At 40.8% G+C, this 22,726-nt stretch overlaps 1 protein-coding gene across 1 annotated transcript in view; it reads right to left on the bottom strand.

The window, feature by feature from the left end:
• Positions 1-22,223, bottom strand: part of PRKAR2B (protein kinase cAMP-dependent type II regulatory subunit beta) — an 85,375-nt gene extending 63,152 nt beyond the window's left edge. The window contains exon 1 of the mRNA XM_061467417.1: positions 21,683-22,223. Coding sequence (XP_061323401.1) covers positions 21,683-22,025 — 343 coding nt within the window. The 5' untranslated portion in view covers positions 22,026-22,223. The remainder of the gene's footprint in view (positions 1-21,682) is intronic.
• Between the last annotated feature and the right edge of the window lie 503 nt (positions 22,224-22,726).

Genomic DNA, 22,726 nt, shown 5'->3' with positions numbered 1-22,726 from the left:
AAATTTTGAGATTCTATTGGCTCTACAAATTACTTATTGCTTTCAGTCTGGAAAACTAGTTCCCTTTCACTGTAGAATAGTTTCTCAAGAAATCCGGGAAAGCTTTATAACCAAAATATTTTGAAAATTAGACCAGATAATTGCCTTGCACTCCTTGTGATTTACCTCTGGAGCTCATATTCCCAGAATTATGTGCTGGAACATTAAGATCGCCCCTTTCCAAACTCAACACCACACACTTTCAAGGGCTGTATGACTACACAGTAACAAGCCACAAATTACTACTTGACAACTGAAGAAGTCTGACTTCATAATTTGCGTTAAAAAAAGCTCTGTAAAATTTTTGGCAAATTATTTCACTGATTATTAAGATGTCACTGCAAGAACGTGAATTAAATACATAGATGAATACTTTGGGTTTTGCTTTGCTGAAGATGAAAACTCTGTGTATCCATTTAAACACATAGTATCAGGAAAATAGCAATGTTTTAAAGTCCCTGAAAATGTTTAATAGAGAGTCTAACATATTATTTCAGGACTTTTACATTATTTCCAGGTTATGGTTAGTGTTAATGTTAAATATATGTGCTTTTAAAATGCTACTATGAAGCAGCACACTTTCATGGTCATGCTTTGACATGTGCATACAGCCAATCATTATGTCACAAGTTGCTTGGTTATTTAACCTGTTATTTAATACAAACCTCAAAACAGAAGCAACCAAATCTTTCCTACTTTATCGGTTAAGAGTTTTCAGCTTTTATGAATAACTGATGCCGTATGTAATTACTCACACTGAAAATAAAGAGATGAAATGCCTGCCTGATGTGTTAGACCAATGACCGAACACAGTGAAACAGGCTGTCACAGCCTATTAATGGGAACAAAATGCTGCTGTAGGAGATTGTGTTTACTTTTCCCACACAAGCAGCTCATTAAAGATGAGCTTTTTTACTTTTTAATGTATCATTTCTTTGAGATTAATATTAGAACACATTAGTGAAGACATTGCTGTATTGAGTTTTTCCATCATATGCCACACATAGAATGTTTCCTCTTAGAAATTCAGACTCATTATTGTTTGTGACCTGTACACTTTGCCATTATCTCATTAAAAGTAATCATCTAGATAAAAGGGGGGGGGGGGGGGGAGGGGGGAATACTTCACAGCAATATTTCTAATCCTCAGCTATACTACAGACTGCAACAAGTTCCTTTGTGCTAGAATTTGTCTAGGCACAGACTGCAGAAGCACACCTGTGCAGAAGTCCTGGCTTGGAATACTTACTGCCCTCAACCCAGGTAACTCAGCATGTATGGTGAAGACAGTGTGTATATGAGAAGATTTCTACCCACCAGAGACAATATGTTTTGAAAGCTAAAAGGGAATATTAAATTGAGCATAAAAATACCAATGGAATAAACGTATGTCAGAGCTCAGCCTTCCTGAGATGTGACCTGAGCTATGAAGACCCAAGCCTTCCCATGGAGCCAAAACCCAAGACCTGGAGCACTGCTTTAGCTTGGTTACCACCTATAGATGCTGTTTTTCTTTCACCCTGTTTTACACAATTTACCAAACTGCCTATTTTTGCCTACCAGAGTGGGCTGGGTTTGTTTCATTTAGGTTTTTCAACATAATCACTATACCCCAACACCACCTGCAGTAACACTCCTCTTTGCTAAGCAATTGATTACCATCTCCAAGTAATATTCCTCTACATCCATAGCATAGCTTCCAAATGCTACTAAACTCCATCTGACACAAAATGTCAGTAATACTTTTATCTTCTTACCATCTGCAAATGGCTTCTTTCCACTTGAAATTTCATAAGCTATTTTAAGAACTTTATGGTTATTTGCTTTCTAACACTGCAGCGTAGGCATTTAGATCCAATTTCATGTTCTTTTCTGCTTTCTAATTCTGCTGCCTGAAGCATATTTACTAACGTATGCATGTTCACTGTCAGAATAGGAAAGAAACTCGTCATTCTGCCAAAGCTCTACCAGCAGTGCCTAAATCAGTTGGGTGGTGCTGCTCATCTGTAAACTACCAAACTGACATTTTTTGTGGCATTAGGCTTCAGGATCACCATCTCACAAAACAAAGAATAATCTGCACCAATCCTTGAATCAATATTTTTGTTGGAATGCTAACTAGACCACCCAAGACTTTACAGGAGTTACCTGTTGTCTTGAATTCCCAACAGCCAAAAGCTTCTATTAACCATTACACAACACTGCTTTAGGCTCTCTTTTCTTGCAAAATTTTGGCCTACGTCTTTTGTCTCTTGACAGTACCTGAAGATATATTTCTTACAAAGGAATAACATTGCAATCTTGCTGATGGTAGTGGGTTGGAGAAGATGTCATGGCTGTCAGTATTGTTCTCTGAGGGAGTACACCTTTGTGTAGAGTTTATAATTATCTCACCTATTTTTTATGGTTTAACAACTGTGAACATAACTGCTTTCTCCCATATGCATTCATAGTACCTGTGTTTAATCCAAAGCCTCAAACCTTTTAAGACTCAGGCTTTCCTACTATTATTTCTGGTTTTGTCACTTTGCTGTTAGTATTGCAACAAATCCTACATGGGAAAACACCAATAAACCTTTCTGAAGTTAAGATTTTATACAAAGTCTCTGCCTGCTTCCCAGGACTATCTTAGCAGAAACATATGGTACAAAGCACCTTGATGAAGAGGTATACAAATATGCACAACCTGCAATCTGCATTGCCTGCTTTTTACTTCCTGGTGAAATTTAAGATTTTGGACTTGATGTGTATTTTAAAGCTTGTGTATTTTAAGAACATTATGCTCTTAAAGGGAGTTTCTTGTGCATTCATGATAATTTGTTCTCAGTTTGAACAAAAATTGACAACTTTGTTAGCTATCAGCTCATAAGACAAAGCATATTCTCCCACTTGGTTTTGAGGAAGGCTGACAGATGTACCTCAGCAGAGAGGACAGTGACTCTAAAAGAAAAAAAGACTAAGATCCAAGTCTTACTGCTTGAATATAATGAGGAGAATGCAATTGAGACTGTTTCAGAAAAGAAAAACAACAAACCAAAACAAACCTCGACACACAAAAAAGTAAACACAAGCATCTAAATAGAATCATAACCAAAAAAAGAAGCACTTGAACACTATTCTGTCCTCATTCCTACCACACAAAAGAAGCTTGCTGATGATACTGACAGTAGGATGGTGCTTCCTGACTGATGAAACACCTAACAGTCCACAAGCAGAGCATATCAACCACTTCCTGGTCAGATGTCTCTCTGGTTTAACAGCCTACAAATAACATACTTCCCCCCATTAGACAAACTGTCCACTCTCTGGCAGCCAGCCAAGCCAGCTAGTGAAACAGAGACAAAATGAAAAAGCTCCAGTGTCCTCCCGCCAGCTAGGAGCACATGCACTGGAGTCACTTAATTTGGTGGCTGACACCTTCCTCAAGCTCAGGTCCCAGAGATCAGCAGTTTCTGAGAATGGGTTTGGGATATTCTGAGTGTTTGTTTTTCTGTTTCTAGTAAATCCCTGTAGTTTTAGGCTGCAGGCCTGCATAGCTCCAGCAACATTTAAGCCTGGGCTATCAAAAACTAGAGTGTTAAGATTTGACAGGTTGAACTAAAGATAGAAGAGAAAGGAGGGAGAGAGAGAAGAGTGAGAAGGAGTGAGAAAAGAAACAGGATTTTACTGTTCGCTTCCCATATATGTGCCATGCTAAATTACTGCAAGCAGCTGTCAGGGATTATGGTAAAGCTGTCAGCCAGAGCACTCTTCATGATTTGGCTTTTCCAGTTCTGAGATGCAAGCAAATGAAGCATAGCTGGTGCTAGTGGCTGCACTTGCTTCAACACAGACCTTTGGTACTCTTGCAGTATCTGCTGTCATTTACTCCTGCAAACATGTAGGACAGCATGCAAACACGACTCCAGGGAGAAGGTGGGATACAGGTTCACTTTTAATAATACAAGTCTCTACCTCTCTCTTTTAGACAGTCAAAATCTCTATCCACATCCACAGGACTACTGATGATGCACTAACTATAGAGATTCCAGGCATGATTCAGGTTGGCCTCACGAATGGCTTCCCAAGTCAAGGACAGATGTAAAGAAGGCCACCAAAGAAACCTTGGTGTCAGCAATACCTAAGTGACCCCACAGATCGTCACAGGCTGCACACTAGCCTGTCAACACGGCACCAGCAATGCAGGTGCTACAGAAGACATTGTGCAAACGGCCAGACCAACTGAAGGACTGCAGACAATGACAAAAACATCAACAGGGATCTACCATGATTTCCAATAAACCAAATTATTGTTCTCCCTATTGCTGAAGAGCCACACAAAGGGCCACCACATAGATATCCTGTCATTGATGCCAAAAGAGCTGCAGAAACTTACGTAAGCAAAGTCCATTGTCTAATATTTCTGTTACCCAGAAGGATGCCAACTCTGTATCTTACAAATGGCACCTCCCAAATTGCGCAAATACAAAGATCTACCTCATGTTGTCTGTTTTCTTCTTACAATGCAGTAGCATCAAAAACATTCTATGAGATGCCATAAAACTAAATCCCATTGTGTCTTATGGCTCCATTACTTGTAGATCACATTCAGAAATGTCTAGCAATAGTGAATAGTGAATTTTTCAGTGCTACTCCATTTTGCTCAAAGTTTGGGCAGCGTCTGAAAAGTTGCATTTGTTGTAAGTAAACTTTGGCATCACAGTCACTTTCACTCCCATTTCATTCTGGCTAGCAAAGCTTGAGAACATAGTTCTGACTTCCTTCAGTAACTATCTGTGAGATTCCTACTAGGGGCCAACTTTCCACGACTTTTGATAACAAAACTCTCCAGTGAGCTGATTAGTCATCAGGCAGTGAAATAACTCTTGGCATGAAATAATGGTCTTCCACCAGAGGGCCTTCAAAAAAAAAAAACAAACCTACTGTGCTCCCAGTTTGGATTTCCTAGCAAACTTACATTTGATAATGACACACCATTACCTGAAATACAGCTAAAACCAATCATAACTGATATATATGGTCATAACCCAAAGATCCCTTCTCTCTCCATTCATCCAAGAAGTCCGACACACACTTGTTCATGCTGTCTTTTTACAGTTACTTATCTGGGCAGATAATCTGAGATCAGAGTACTGGACAGGAAAGTATATAGAGACAGAATAAAGGCAGACCAAAAGACACAGGTGGAGATGCGGATTCTTGCTTAGACTCTGCTCTGAAATCATGTCAAAACCTTTACTGTCTGATGAGGTGCAGCTTGACCTGTCGAGTATCCTCCCCCAACCTCCACTGCCTTTCAAGAAATTCTGTTTCTTTTAGAGCAGGTAACAGAAAACCTCAAGACTGCATCAAAAAGTGAGAAACAAAAACTAAGGGATGAGTCTGATTGACTGGTTACATATCAGACTAGGAACCCACACATCCAAAAAAAAAAAAAAAAAAAAAGCCCTATTCTTCAGGCCATGCCATACCCAAAGGCAAACACTAAAAGCTCTTCTCCTGAAGCCGAACCAATGAGCAAGCAAGCATGCTAAGAAGCAGGTAAGACTCCTGACTGACCTAGTGGTCTGGATATTTAAGTGTCCACAAAGATAAGCTAGAGTTTCTTTTCCAATATACTGGAATGTGCATGCTTTAAATTATACCCTCAACAGAAAAGAAATAAAATCTATTTCTGTTACTTGCAAATTTCTAACATTTTTTCCTTGCTTTCTAAGTGTGTGTATATATATATGTGTGTGTGTGTGTGTGTGTATACACATAAACAATTAGACTTCTTCAGAAGGTTTCTGAAATGAAAGGATACTCCATAAAATTATGATGGACATTACTTTTAATTTATACTCCCTGTGACCACATTAGGTTACTGGAAGTGAAGATGAGGAGTACTCCTGATTTTTCTTTTAACAATTATTTTGGACAAGAAAAAGTAATTCCACTTTTTGTCCTATTAGTAGATTAAAACATAAAAAAATTAAAAAAAAAAAATCACAAACAAGGACAACTTTCTGTTTTGAAAAACACTGACACAAGGCAAAAATTTATTCACTGTTTATAGGCTGGGTCTACATGTAACATTCATGCTAACTGTGGCCAGAAGAACACATGGTTTAATGTAGTGGTTATACACAGAGGTCCATATTAATAACCACAAACTGTCTTTTGTATAAACAATTTGGTAAATGGCAGCATGAGTTTGCAATCTCTTCAATATGCAGACAACACAGTTCTGCATTTGGTTCATGTAAGGTTGTACTTGTGGTGGTCTGCTCTGGTTGGAAAGGGCTGGCTGCTGGGGATAGAGCTACACAAGGCCACCTCCAGCATGTTCCACTCTCTGCAACAGCCAATCCCTTTTGGGGCTGCCTCTGGTTTTGCTTTTTCCTGCTACCTCCCACTCAGGCTCATACAGAGTTTCCATCCCCAGTCTGCCCTGAAGCTCTGCCCCCACAGTGCCTTAGCTGAGTTCATCTCCATTTGGGAATATGTTCTTCTTTTCATTAGAGCATGGTATTATAGTTATCAACAACCTTACCAGCACTCTCCTACGATAAAATCTGGAAGAAGGCAATCTGACCCAGACATAATCCATGTAGGACAATGGTGAAACTCACCAAAGCTTTCTCAGTTTTGGTACTCCATTTATAGGCAAACTTTGTAGCCTAAACAGGCCACATAGGTTTCCTCTGTTTACAAGAATCCTGCTGATTATTCAGGCATTTCTGCACATTCAGGTGAATTATTTTCTACATTCAGTCAGGAAAAAAAATGATGCATCAGACAAAACTGTCTTAAATTCTAGCATCAGTTGGGCCCTGCACTCTATATACTAGAGGGTTTTTCAACTATTGCAGGCAAACAATGCTACATGAGCCCCTCGCAACCCTTCACACACATATTGCTACTGACAAGATGGGGATGGCAAGTATTCCATTTTGCCAAGTTACAGTGGTGCTCAGGCATACTGTGCAAACTACTCAAAGGCACACAGCAAGTCTGTGACACACACGGAGATTTAACCCAATTTGTTTTAACTCTCAGAGCCCTATTGTTAATTGCTGGATCATTGTTTTTAAGGGATGATTATCAAGGGATGAGATTAGAAAAGACCAAACCTTAGTCTTCAGTCCAAATTCCTTTCTCTTGTGGATTTCATTCACACCCACAGAGTATTTAATTAATTTTTTTAATGACTTTTAAGTATCTCTTATAACTGGTAGGACATGGGAAAAGTTGCCCTCAGTTACTACACTGCACCACATACACTCATTCAAAAATGTGTTTATCACTACCTTGACAGACCATAAGTGCTTCATCAGGCCAGCCTATAAAAATAGACACGTATGTATTTCCTAAAGCATGGAGTTCCATTGGCCCTGTAGGTGTTCCTGTATCATGATCTTAAAATTTCAAGGATAAATAAAAAAAAAGTGACAGTTTTAATATTCAGTGGCAAGTCTCATCGCACAAACTAGAATTTCCATGACTTTTCAATTAAAGACTACAAAACTTCAACCTTCTTTCTACTCCCTAAACTATGATCAATTATATGCATTCAGATCCTCACTCTATAAACACAAAACCCAGTGTCAAACACAAACTACACTAAGAGAAGCTATCTCCAGAAAGCATCGCAACTGTTGAATCTAATACATGATTTGGGCAAGAAAAAGTACGAAGCTAGTTTTATAGAGAAAACCAAACATTACTACTTGAGACATACTCAGTAGAAAGCTCTTAACATGGAGGTGAAAGCTAAATTCATCACATAAAAAAAAAACAGTTAAAAAAGAAGGGGTGTAGTTCTACAACTCTATAAACTGTTTTCTCCTGGAAGGCAGAACACAAGTTAAACAATGTCAGTCCCCAGCCAGAAGTAAATATAAAGTAGAGCTTCTGGAATGAATGCGTAAATCTTCTTGGCTCTGCCTTTACATTTTTAAAGCAGTGCATGTGTTTATATTCTGAATGTCATACATTTTCCAAATAAAAACATAAAAAGAGAATCAAAGAAATAATTTTCAGCAACAACCAGACTCCCATTACCTTCCGAGTGTTGGTTACAGTGACAGGTAACTGCCACAAGTGTCAAAGCAACTGTTTCTATACTTGGGAAGAAAGATCAGGCTTCCATAGAACCTGACCAGTGAATTTTAAGTTAGCTTCAGGACAAGCTATTTAAATACTGGAAACAAGAAAGAGTAATTTCATTCTACAAGCGATATACCAATTCCTTTTTAAAAAGCAATAATAGGGGCTATTGAATGCTCTGTTGCTATTTACTGCTGTCAGTAATAACTACCTCATTTCAAGAAAACAGCTTCCTGCTCAGTTCTTTTGCCTTGGTTCATGGAAAAGTTTATACCCCTACATTATCCGTTTGCTTGCTCTTGCTAGCTCTGGAACAATTTCAATTAAATTTAACAATGGAGAAAACCTCAAAGGGAAGAAGCTCCTACTCATCTCTGAAAATTAACAGCCAATACCAAACTAATACCTACCATGAAGGAAAGGTCACATAAATTTAGTATTGGACTGGCCCATTTGGCCTGCCTGACAGCTAATCAGTACTAGGCGCTCAGGTCCTGCCCCTGTCTGAACACTCTAATGTACCTTTTGTAATGCACTTCCTGAATAGACCTAAATGTTGCAAGACCGTGACACACACTCCATGCTCTCCACCAACTGGCTCTTTCTGGCCATAAAACATGCTTTGCTTTGGTCTTACAGCAACTGGACTGAACATATACCAACCAACCTGGAATAACTTCACACACTGACTTTTACACTATGATTTCAAGAAACAAGAGTCACGTTCCAGTCTATGTTCAGAGCTGTACAGTCAGCTTTGTTAGTTCTCACTAGCAACTGCCTAACAGCTTCAGCAAATAAAACATCAAACCAATAAATGTTGAAGGTGGGACACTGGATTGCCACGTACTGTCTTCTACCACAGCCATGAATGGTAACTCCTTCCTCAGAAAAGTACAGAAAACACTAGGCACATGAGAAAAACAAAAATAAGGTTGCTCAGCACTTGAATTTCCTCCTTCCAGTGGCACAATGTCCTGCTGGGGCCCAGCCAGCTCCTGTCTAGTGCAGGGACCATGCACCAGCCCCCCAAAAAGGGCCCTGGGTTTGTCACCTCCAAGCCAGAAGAGGTAACAAACAGCCTGTGTTATTAGGGAGAAGCATTAACAGGCTCCTTAACCTGCAGGATTTAAGGACATTTCTTCTTTGAAGCTCATTTGTATGCTGTGTTTTGATTTTGTCAATGATTCAGATGCTATAGTGACAGAATTCTTCCAGATTTTGACACACACACAAAAAAATCTAACATAAAAACATATGCTACAGTAAGAACCCCATGAGGTACAGGCTGATTCAAAGATCACTACAATGATCTATGTCCAAGAGAACTTCCCTCTTCTTCTGAAAAGCCTATACATGCATCTTCGTTCAACTCACTTCCAGATTGTCTTCCATTATCTGGTGTTACAGCTATGAAGACAGCAAGTGTCATGATACAACTGTAAATGTCAACCTGCCTCCTTTCGACTGAGAAGTGTGATCACACACACTACTGTGATTTATCTTCCATTACAGTCAAGCAGAACTGCAAATAAGCCTTTATCTCAAAACAACAGAAATGTATGTTAGCCACTGATTGAGCTTCTGTATACACAGCAGCGCAAGCAACCTTCTTAACTTCACATACTGCAAAAAGCAAAAAAAGGAAAACAAAACACTTGATACACTCTTAACAACAACAGGTAAAAAACAGGAATGTTGTTACTGTCTTATCATCTCCTACTACCATTTGTTTCTTCTGTTTTGTTTGCCTTTTTTAATGCAGTGCATGAGAAAAGATACTTTAGCAAAAAAAAAAAAAGAAAAGAAAAAAAGATAGAGATGGAAGAAGTAGGTTTACAACTCACTGCAACTACTCTTGCGCACCACACAACCTCCCCAGGAAAACCCTCTCTTTGGTGGAAATGAATCAATAACATCCAATTTTGACAGTAGCATGGAAGTTGGGTCTTTCTAGCAATGCTTACAGAAGTACACTTTACTCTAGAGGCTGTGCCACACTTCCCCAAGTCCCCAGAGTCAAAGTGAGAGAAAAGAACAAACACCTACACATTTACATGGGAGCATACTTTTCTCTCACAAGTTCAAACTGTTCTTCAACTGAGAATTCCCAAGATCTCAAGACTTCCTAATCTCCTTATACATCAAAAAGCCTACAACTGTGCCAAGAGCAATGATTTGAAGGATGGACATAAAGAAAGCATGACACTGTTCCTCTTCTTTTTTTCAATTTTATAAGGCCATAACCTGAAAGAATTACAGATGGGCCATATTCATATGACAATATATTCCAGTTAGAAAGCAATCCAGGGTGCACTTAATACAAAGACTTCATTTTATTGGTGTTCCTAAGGAAGCAAAACCAGAAGAACAAAATACTTCTTGTTGCAAGGTGGATAATGGAAATGAATCTACATCTACTCCCACCTCAACTGCCAGCAGCAACTACATTCCAGCAGAAGGACAAAACTGACAGATTAGCAAAGGAGACATGCAGATAAATACTGCAGATAATTTTTTACCAGGAATTGAAGTTAGTAGTATCTAAGAATAAATAACAATCTATCTCCTTTCATACCAATTTTTATACATGCATTAGCCATTAAATAATATTTCCTGTAGGCTGAGGCAACAGGAAGGAAGGAAGGCTGTTAACTTTATATTTAAAGTACCTCACAAATGCTTAAATAATGTAGTAGTGAAGGCTAGATTAGAGTTTCTCATGTTTTGAGTACCTATTAAAAACCAATAGAGTCAGATAAATTATCAGCTAAAAGATGGCTTTTAGAGAAAGATGCATGAACATTACTCAAAGGTATTGAACGAAATGTCTGGAAAGAGAAAACATTACGCATTAAAATCAAGAAAAAAGAATCAGAACTAAAAATAAAAATATGAGTGGCTCTAGTACTAAAGAGACTCATGAAGAAGCATACCTATAAAGGTTCTGGATCCTAGCTCCTCAATTTCAACAGAAATCAGGCATAACTGAGAAAAAAAAAATCTGTCCCTCTAATGTTTAATAGTGTCTATTATTGAGAACCTACATTTTCAACATGTTATTCATGATGAAAAAATGTGGTTTTTTTAGAATGGTAGAAATGGTTTAAAGCCTTACGAAAATTTTAACATATGTCTGTAGTACACATCTTAATTGTTTCTGTGTGATGAGTCTCACATAAATTGTTTTGAAGAGAACAAGAAATATCAGGACAATCTCAGCTCTTCATTAGATAGCTTTTGTCCTTAAAGCTCTTAGCCATTGTTAATCCAGGAAGAATGTTTAAACATACTTACTGGTTTGCAAACATTCATTTGCCAAACACTACAAAGCAAAACTTCACCATTTCTTGATCAATACCCATTTCAAGGACTTGGGATATTAATCTGTACTTTTTACCAAAGGCACTGTACTTTTTACCAAAGCCACTCCACTGGCCTAACAGTGGAGTTCCTTAAGCATCAACGCAGCGTTGCAGCTTCAGAATAGGATCTAAAAAGGAACAAGTTTAGTGCTGAAAGTAATGGGAAAAAAAAGTCAGAAGGACCAGATTGATGCTGTGACAACATACACTCATTTGTGGGGTCCAAAAAAAGTCCACAACAATGTTCCCGCAGACAGCTTGAGTTCAAGTTAGTCCACACCCTGCAACAACTCCACATTACTTATAACTTATGGCAATGGGTTTTATTTTTCACACTTGCATTTCAAATCTATCATTAAAATCAGAATGGGAAAACATACCAAACCTTTCAGTCTGTGCTCTCAGCCTTGCAAATCTGCATGCTTACACTTGATTCCAGCTTGTATTCACCCCAACACTAAGGATCCTGTACATCTTTTATTTATAGTCTATCCTGAGCCTTTGCAAGGAATGTTTTCTTTCCAGTACTGGGCAAGGATTTCTTTATTTCCTGTCTGGTATGTTTCACAATAGACATGTCTGCTAAAAAGTTGTACTATGAAGAGTCTATCACTATTTGTAAAAACAAATTTTACATCTTCATCACAGGGATTCAGAAGGGGTCAATGCTGTTAAAAAGATCTTTATACAAGCAAAACGGTATCTGGAACAACTCTGAGCAGGAAAGATCATGTTACTTCTCTCAGAATCTATTTTATAAAGGAATTTTCTAGTCCCTCCATTAGGGAAGTCTTCATAATATTTACTAATTGGCCTTTTTAGCCCAGCTTTACAAAAATCACTTTAGTCAAATAACTGGAACAGTATGTGTAAGAAAGCTATTCTCATTATCAGCTTTTACCTGCTCAAGCTCTCAGCTTCAAATTCTTGCTGTGATATTTTTTTTTAAATATTAATATCATTAAGCAGAGCAATTTAAGAGGCAAACATACAAGTGAAGAACACTTTCTGTTGTTACAGCGTGTTTTTTACCACTTTACCTTCCATTACCCAGAGTGTTATAGTACAATAAGGCAATGCCGACTAAATTAAAATTTGGATCTTTTTGTATTGTTTCATTCTTTAGCATTTCCTCATTTTATCTGTGGTCTGTAAATTACTTTCCTGAGCAGCAATGCTAAAAGGATGCTTTTCATGGGAAGGATGGCAAACTGCCATATGGCTGTTGTTCAGTTCACTCCATGGATGCCTTGTGCCTACAACATGCATTTTACTCCCATTCACTTCAGTCACCCTTGCCTGTCTACATCCCCCTTCATTTCAGATCTCCCACTTTTTTGTGTGACATGGTATCATTTAAAATTCTGAATGAGGTACTGCACATTTGATTACCATAATCTTTTTATGTAGCCCCAAAGCTGCATGTCTTCTAGGTTACTTCCGTATCAATTCAAATCCGCATTCATGTATCACACTGCCTAGAGACTGAAAATAGAAATTCTGTGTGAGTTCTTCTGCTATTTTTATCACCAAATGCACAAAAACTTGAAATAGAGCTCTTCAAATTTTTAAATGAAAATAGAATTGACAAACATGAAGCCTTTCTTCGAAGGAAAATGTGATAACGCCAGTCAATCAGAAAAGTAAAAAATGAAGTGAAAACAAATAACACTCAGAGCCCAACTTCACCCTCTTCAACATCTTTAGTACTATGACTGAAATTTGATCTTCAGAATAAAAACTTATTCTGTAAAAAAAAAAATCATAAAAACAAAATTCGCAGTTACTTGTCATGATCAAAATTCATGCTAAGAGCATCCTGTTCAGTTGCATGAAGTAAACACATTATCATTCCTACAGAATGAATGAATGGTTAGACTTAAAGAGTTCTCTGAAAGGATAAGGGTTTTCAAGATAAAACCTCTACATCAAGTTACCTAGAGGTATCTGCGTCATCATTTAATGTCCCAAAGAAAAGGAAAAAAAAGAAATATATATTTCCTTTAGAATTCTCATAAGGCTGCTTTCAGGCAATACCATAACTGATGGATGTTTATGGTGCTAATATCCACTTATATATGTGCATATTTCTTTTAACAGATTTACCTAGCACATAGTAACTCCTGCATACATGGACTTCATCTTCTATGCACCCATATCCAAATAACCACCTACATTTATCAGTCTTTTTCTATAGCATATCACCCCTAGTAAGATCACTTTTTTTTTCTCCTAATTCATGTACATCAAGACCCATTCCAGCAGCAGAGAGCACAGAGGCATTTTAAATGGCTCTTTTTTCTCAAAGCCTTCTCTCTCCTTCATTCACTTGTAAAAAAAACACCTTTTTAAAGCACAAAACTTCTCTATAATAACATTTACTTGAAACTCAAAAGAAGAGCTCAAACCTGGAGTGGGAACAGTTTTCCTATAACAGGACTTTAAGTCATTAAAATAATAGTTGGTGAAATAACCCCTTTGGTTTTTATTAAGTACTAAAAAAGGGACATTTCACAAAGTGTTTGTTACTTACTATTCAATATTTCATTTTTCCCCCAGCATCAAAACCATGTCAAGTCTCTATGAAGACTGCAGCTGTACCCACGTGCCTATTGACTTCCTTGACTATGACCGTTACTGTTATTTTTTGACACAGAAAATGGTTGACAACAATCTGGATTCCCCACCAACAAAAAAGTTGAAACTTTCATTAGAATACACTCTCATTAGAATACAGGCGTTATGAGTCTCCAGACATAGTAATGACAGATGACTATGTCAAAATACTTAAAAATTCTCTTAGCATCATCAGATGACCAAGTTCACATTTCATACAATGCTCTGACCACTAATTTCAGTGGAAGTTTGCATTTATGGCCTTCCAAAATACATTTATAAGCCAAACAGAGTTTCATTAGAAAATTCAAGGCATAAATTTGAGATGTATACATGAGAAGAGCGGGGTTCTACCTGTGTAAAGAATATAAGAGCAGAGAACTTAAGGTTCTCTCTCTCACATGTGCTCTCTATTGTTTTATCTTCCTCTCCTCACTGCAGTTCTGCCCCTCCTCCTTCCCTCTGTTCCTCCTTTGCATTTGCCTTATCACACACTGACTCCTCTCCTACCTCTATGTCCTGCCTTCCACCTTGCCTTCTTGCTTCTTTCACCACTGTCTGACAAATGAAATTTCCCAATGTAGAGGTCATCTTTGATACTGGAAAGCCAGAAATGGGGCAGCAGCCCGTACCTTGATTAATCAGTATCTTGTGACCTAAATGTGCGATTTCCAAACTATGCTCCAGATTTACAGGAGCAGTTAAGGCCAGTAAGTCTGCAGAGATTTGACTATTTAAGGTAAGCTTCCCTCAGACTGAAGGTCCTTACCAGACAGAACTAGATAATAGAATTTAAGACCTTTGCCTAACAGATTTGGGATGAAATCTGTGATAAACATGTTTTAAACCAAGCTTAACTTACAGATGCAAGAAGTACCTCTTTGAAAGTTAAAATGCTAGGCTGTTAATGTTGGTTTTTATAACTTCAACAGGAGTACATTCTAAAAACAGGTACTTTCTTAGTGTCCATGGATAGATCTTTAATCTGTTGACTTAAAGAGCATTTTTTGGGAAAATGAACTAAAGTCAGCAAGTGACACAAAACTCCTAGAGCATTCCTGAGGAATGCCAATTTTTGTTTAGAACAGATGTGATACATGCAAGAAACAAAGTGGTGGTGTACAAATGTTAGTACTGACACTGTTTGTACCTTACCATTCATAATGCAGTCATTACAAACTCATGCCAAGAAAATTTTAGGTCTTCCTATACTCACTGAATTACTGGTGGTGTCATTTTCTGAGCTGAACAGTCAGCCAAAATCAATTTCAAGTTGTTTCTTTAGAGAAAAAGAAGCTGGAGATAATTTCAAATGGTTTTGGTATAGTTCTACTACTTTTGTGTCCTTACATCTTAGGAATTTTCTCCTGCTTCTCTTAAATACACAGACATAAACTTTAACAAAATGATAACCAGCACAGACACCTTCACCCATGCATGCTTTGGTTTTGAGCAGGAATACATATATACCCTGGATTGGAGGATGCTATCATTTCAACCAAGTTCTTAATACAAACTTTCTTTTTTTAAAAGAGGTTAAGCAAAAGTATTCTTTTCACCTACAATCACAATACAGGCACATATGAGAGAGAACCATGCTCCTTACTATAAAGGCTACTAAATGCTACCCATTACAAGTTTGCAGTTCTAGTTGCTTATAATTTTGTTAAACTAAGTTTTTGGACTGCAATTCTCCCAACCTGAATAAAGCACAAATTGCCAACTTGCTCAGGTTTGCTTTCTAAAGTAACTGTTATCAGAAATATTTTATCTTGCTCCTGTCAAAAAAAAATATGTCAAAACTATTGTTTCAAGAAGCTCTATTGTTCTGGGGATTTCCAGCAAGGACTGAAAGCACTGTGGTTTTGTGTACTGAGACTTTACGTCTAGATAAAAGCATCCAGTAGCCATCCCCTGACCACCAAGGCCCACTGAACCAGCAAGGTGCCCATCCACACGGCCAAAATTCTTTTCCCTCCCAGAGGGCGTCTTCCCAATCCTGAATGGTGTCTTACACACACTACACTCTGACCCACAGTGGGCAAAGAGATACAGTCCAAAGCTTTGCTAAGGAGTGGAACAACAATGCCATGCTCACTTGCTCTCAGGGAGACTCATCTGTAACTGGAAAATTCTCATTTCTAAACTGCAAACACTGTAAAGCTGCTCCACCCTGGGTCTGAGTAGGTTTGTCCACAAATAATGCTTGCTTTATTTTTCTATTTCAGATGAGTGACGGTAAAAACTAACTAAAACTTCATTCTTTAAGCTGGCTAAGCACATATTCAATAGTAATGCTTTCAGCCACCACTCATCATAACCAAGATTTTAATTAGTATATCCATATTTTTAAGAAATTCACAGGGTTTTCTCATGAGAATTCTTCTCATGTGGCTGTTTTTTTTCATACTTTTTCCATGGTCTCTGATTTAACAATATCCTACTACCTATACATAACATAGAATCATAGAATGGTTAGGGTTGGAAAGGACCTTAAGATCATTTAGTTCCACCCCGCCCGCCATGGGCAGGGACACCTCACACTAAACCATCTCACCCAAGGCTCTGTCCAACCTGGTCTTGAACACTGCCAGGTACAGAGCATTCACAACCTCCCTTGGCAACCCAATTCCAGTGACTCACCACCCTTACAGTAAAGGACTTCTTCCTTATATCCAATATAGACTTTCCCTGTTTCAGTTTTAACCCGTTACCCCTTGTCCTGTCACTACAGTCCCTAATGAAGAGTCCCTCCCCAGCATCCCTATAGGCCCCCTTCAGATACTGGAAGGCTGCTAGGAGGTCTCCACACAGCCTTCTCTTCTCCAGGCTGAACAGCCCCAACTTTCTCAGCCTGTCTTCACACGGGAGGTGCTCCAGTCCCCTGATCATCCTCCTGGCCCTTCTCTGGACTTGTTCCAACAGTTCCATGTTCTTTTTGTGCTGAGGACACCAGAACTGTACACAATACTCCAGGTGAGGTCTCACAAGAGCAGAGGGGCAGGATCACCTCCTTGACCTGCTGGTCATGCTCCTTTTGATGCAGCCCAGGATACGGTCGGCTTTCTGGGCTGCGAGTGCACACCTGAAGCCAGGTCATGTTCATTTTCTCATTGACCAACACCCCCAAGTCCTTCTCCACAGGGCTGCTCTGAATCTCTTCTCTGCCCAACCTGTAGCTGTGCCTGGGATTGCTCCAACCCAGGTGCAGGACCTTGCACTTGGCATGGTTAAACCTCATGAGGTTGGCATCAGCCCACCTCACAAGTGTGTCAAGGTCCCTCTGGATGGCATTCCTTCCCTCCAGCGTATCAACCGAACCACACAGCTTGGTGTCATCGGCAAACTTGCTGAGGGCGCACTCAATCCCACAGGAACAAAGATGTTGAACAAGACCGGTCCCAACACTGATCCCTGAGGGACACCACTCGTTACTGGTCTCCAGCCGGACATTGAGCCATTGACCACAACTCTTTGTGTGCAGCCATCCAGCCAGTTCTTTATCCACCAAGTGGTCCATCCATCAAATTGATGTGGCTCCAATTTAGAGACAAGGATGTCGCGTGGGACAGCGTCGAACGCTTGGCACAAGTCCAGGTAGATGACATCAACTGCTCTACCCCTGTCCATCCATTCTGTAGCCCCATCATAGACGGCCACCAAATTGGTCAGGCAGGATTTCCCCTTAGTGAAGCCATGCTGGCTGTCACCAAGCACCTTGTTGTTTTTCATGTGCCTTAGCATGCCTGCCACGAGAATCTGCTCCAAGATTTTGCCAGGCACAGAGGTGAGACTGACTGGTCTGTAATTCCCCAGGTCACCTATACATAAACCTATACATAATTTGATATTGGCCCCTTCCTTTTATTGACCCCTTCAACTGCTCTAATCTATCCCTTACCATCACATGACAGACCTGCAAGAAGGTTCAGTGCTTTGTGATTTTGCTTAATTTCAGAAAAAAAACTGTAGCTAAGATTAACAGAACTGATTTATCATCACAAAGCTGGCATGGATGTGGTTGTGTACAGTGTTTTCTCCAGCGCTCTGGTTTCTACTAGTTTGCCTACTATTTCAAAATTTGCATTAACAGTACGTATGTAAAGCAGTTCAGACTCAATAAGAGAACTGAAATAAAGACAGGCCTTTAACATTGATGTTGTAAGCTAAAATACATATGTTTTAGCTAAGCAGTGATCTCATGTTATTTAACATAACCAGTGGGTAAAGCAGAGATATGTACTTGCATTTTCTAGCTCAAGTTTTCAGAGAAGTAACTCAAAGCAATCAACACACCAGAAAGAAGCACATGGGGGAGGAGAGGGACAGCTGTAGTACTTTCCTGTTAAACTACATCACTATCCAAGGAAAAAAACACCAAAACAAACCAAAGTAAAACAAAAGAAAATCAAAGTAAACAGAAGCTCAGAGACACCACATGGTACATACAGCACCATAGGCTTTTAGTTTCAAGAACAGCAATGTTACTTCTAAAAACATCTCTACTAATTCATATTAAAGCTAGATGAAATATGAATTTCTAGCTATGGCAAATATTTAAAAACAGCTGTTACAGATGACATGGGTTATTATCCATCAAAATAAATTTTAGGTGGTAGAGAGAAAAGTAAAGTCACTTGTAAAAGAACAGAAAACTTACTCAGCATTTCCAAATTTTGCAGATACAGTGTTCCAAATTTTACAATGCACTTCAAGCCTGCAAAAAAACACAACTAGAAGACCTAAAAATCATTCCCAAATTAAGCAGTGCTTAAGAATGGTCTAAATGCTCTGAGCCTAAAGAATTTAATTTCAGAGGTCACCTTAACTCTAGGTGACAATTTAGAACTATGACACCAATACAAAAAGTTCTCCCTCCAGAGAAGGTAACTGCTTTTACCTGTATTTGATTTCCGTAACCGATGTAATGGACAAAGCAGAGGACCTGGACGCAGTTTAATTCACGGTTCACATAGGATTCAATCCCGAGCATAGCCTTTTAAACACAGTTTATGTGAGTTCCTCATTTCTGAACAAGGTAGTGCTGATGTACCTTCCAAAATGCATTTCAAGGACAAAACAAACACTGACAAAGAGTTCAACTGCAATGCCTGTACGTATTTAGAAACAAGTTGGGAGGGGTGTTGGAGACAACAGAATTTGCAAGGAGCTCTCAACAATGTCCTGCTTGAATTAACTGAAGAAGTCAGCTTGACATTTCAAGCATACTGCTTTAACAAAGAAAAGATCCACCACCAGGTCTGAGCTCCTTCATAGATATTTTTATATTAACATTTGCTTATAAACTTCTTCAATTTGTTTTCCTTCCATTTTTTTTTTTTTTCTTTTGTATGAGAGCAGTTCAGGACATGTACAGGACAAATCGACTATAAAGAAGCAGTTTGATTGTTCATAAAAGCAAAAGAAAAAAATGAAAATTCTGCCCCTTCCCCCCCCCCCCCCCCCCCCAATTAAGTTCAAGAATTGCTGCCTACAGAAATTGAAAGCAAAGGTACAATAAAAATATGCTTTTTAATTGGTATTTAAACCCATGGAACAATGATTTGAATACAAGCCTTTATGCCTCCAGTTATTAACGAAAGACTGAGTGGATGCATTGTTACATTACCTTAAAAGAATACATATTCAGGGCAGACATAAAATTTGAATTTAAAATACATACTCCTGCACAATGCACGCATACACAAGCACACTATTAGTAATCACATACTATAACTTACTATGCACCCTCAACATGGTTTCACAAGTATCTCCATTTTTGTTACTTCTAATGGTTAATTATTTCAAGTGACAGAAATTACAGGCCATAACACAATTAAACTTTCAAAATTTATTAGGCTTAAAAATGTGGTATTTTAAAGGGGTTTTGTCAACTTAATATATCAATCAGTTAAACTAAGTCCTTCTAGCACATGTCTTAATGCAAATATTGAAGTAATGGCTATTCTGCACAATCACAACAAAAAGAATATCAAGAGAATCTTGATTAGAGGTATAAATTGGAAAAGCTTTTAAAGCTTCTTACTGCATCCTGTAAAGTTGTACAGATGTAACACTACACACTAATAAATCAGGCTACGTTTCTGCACTTCCCTCCATTCACCATTCCAGTTCTCCATTCACCAATGAGTCTGCTCAGTGTTACAGTAATTCATGTTTGAAAACCATGTTTAGTGTTAGGGAATTAAGATAATAATTTGTTCTTCCACGTTATCACCATTTCAGCTTTCAAAAACAGCAAATTTCCAGATTTTTACTAATTTCACATCATCAGACTTACATGGTAATTTTGAGCTCTAACACTGCAGAACCTGATTGACAGATTCAAATTCTCATTAAATGCATATGGTATAGCTGCAAAGAACAGATGAAAGAATGGCGGCTGTCTTATGGTGTAACATAAAGCATTTAGAAAACTCACCCAGTTCTCAAACATCTACATTTTTCTTGATAAAATGCACGAGACATTATTCCAAAAACTGCACTGATATTCATCTAGCAAACAGCTGGCTTCTGTGCTCTGCTAAGTAAAGCTACCTCCAGCATGACCTGGAGGGATGAATGCTTCAGTGATCTGATGAGATACACTTCAGTTTCAAGCTGTTCTCAAAAAAAATAAGCTAACAATAAAGGTGCTTGCATGCTTTCTCTTCTCCATCTAACCTTACTGACTGACATCTCCATCTCTAACCGCACTGACTGACCCTGTTCGCAGCACAAAGACAAGCACTACACACCCTTCAAAGACAGCTACTACTCGTCCCGTGAATCAGACCGTCTGATGGACTGACATCCTCTCTAAATAAAGCCCGTCAGCCACAGAAAGATAAGGTATCATTAGCTGCATGCAGATAGGTGTTACTCTCGAACACAAAGATACCGCATAGATTCTTTGCTGTCTTCACAGCTACACTTGCTCCATAGGCCATTCTACCGTGTAGAAAATTTCACCCTTGGTTTCAAGAAACAATTATGTTTTAAATTGTGCTCTACTTTTTGAAACGCATGTAAGTACCTCTATGTGAGGTATCATGTGAGGTATCTATGTGAGGTATCAAGTGTGTAAATACAGTAACATGCCTATTAGAGGTGTTTTCTAAGGTAAACATGCCACTGGACTAATTACAAAATGTAGATTTGCTCTCTGGTGCTCTTAGGAAAAGGAAACAGAGATCTCCTGTTAGGATTACCACAGACCCATACGCTATAAAAGATACGGCTGCGGACGCTGGCGATACCTGCGTGCCCAACATCCAGCGCTGCTGAACAAAAGGGCAAAGCCCGGGAGGTAAAAGTTTGCAGCGGGAGACGGGAAACCTCCCGTGGGCTCGCTTGTTCGGCGGCCGCCTCTCCCCATTTATGCTCCGATCACCGCGGCCACCGTGCTCCTCACGTCCCGCCGCCACCAGCCCCGCACTGACCCGCGGCCACCACGAGGCCGCTGAAGCGGGAGCCCCCTCCGCACCCTGCGCTCCCCACCTGAGCCCGGACGCCGGGGGAGCCCACCCGCCCTGCCCGCTGCTTCCCGACCCCAGGCTGGGGGCCCTTACCCGGGAACTGCTGTGGCGGCGGAGGCGGCGGTGGCCGTTCCTCCTCCTCGCCGCTCTCGGAGTCGGTCTGCATGGGCTCGTCGACGAAGTTGACCCCGCGGGCGTCGAGGGGGGCCCGGCGCGGCTGGCTGCTCCTGTCATGGCCGGACGCGGGGGTGCCCGCCTTGCGGCCGCTCACCTCCTTCTCCGCTGCTGCCGCCGCCTTGGCCGCCGCCGCCTCTTCTTTGAGGCGCCCGAAGTACTGGAGGGCGAACTCCAGCAGGTCCCCGGGCTGGCTCCGCAGCACCTCCACAGTGAAGCCCTGCAGCAGCTCCGTCAGCCCCGCCGGGATGGAGATGCTCATGCCGGGGCCGGCCAGGGGGGCGCAGCCTGGCTGAGAAGGGGGAGGGAGAAGGGAAGGGGAGAGGAGGAGGAAAAGGGGGGGAGAGCCCGCGGGCGGCGGCGGGGGCCGGGGGTCCACAGCCCGGTGACGAGGCGCGCCCGGCGGATCGCCCGTGGGCAACGGGAAAGGGGCGGGCGGCGGCGGCGGCGCAGGTGGGAGCGGGCGGGGGGCGGGCCCGCGGGGGGCAGCGGCTCGCTGGCAGCTTCGGCGGCAGCACCTCCTCCCCCCGCGCCGGGGGAACCTCGCACACATGTGACCCGGGAAACCATGACAACCTCCCGCCGGGGACTGCGGCCCGCAGAGCGCCCCGCCCGCGCCGCCGGAGGGAGGCACCGAGGCACGGAGCGGAGGCCGGGCCGCCGTGCTCTGTCCTGTCCTGTCCTGTCCTGCCCTGTCCTGCCCTGCCCTGCCCTGCCCTGCCCTGCCCTGCCCTGTCCTGTCCTGTGCTGTGCTGTGCTGTGCTGCCCTGCCCCGTCCTGCCGCCCCGGGCCGAGAGCCCCTCGGCAGCGGGCAGGTGCTCGGGCACAGGGCCGCGGTGCTGTTACCTCCCCCTCCCCCCGCGCCCGAGGCCTCTCGCTGGGCTCTCCTCACGCCCCCTTCCCGCGCCGGGCCGCTACCACAGCGGCTCTCGGGGTCCCCTCAGCTTTGGGCGCACTTCCCCT

Source organism: Pezoporus flaviventris, unplaced genomic scaffold, assembly GCF_033815535.1.
Source record: "Pezoporus flaviventris isolate CSIRO_AGI_PZ_B2104156 unplaced genomic scaffold, CSIRO_AGI_Pfla_v1 ptg000045l, whole genome shotgun sequence".
NCBI lineage: Eukaryota > Metazoa > Chordata > Aves > Psittaciformes > Psittacidae > Pezoporus > Pezoporus flaviventris.
Note: the sequence above shows the minus strand (reverse complement) of the source record. Positions and strands in the feature narration are given on the sequence as shown.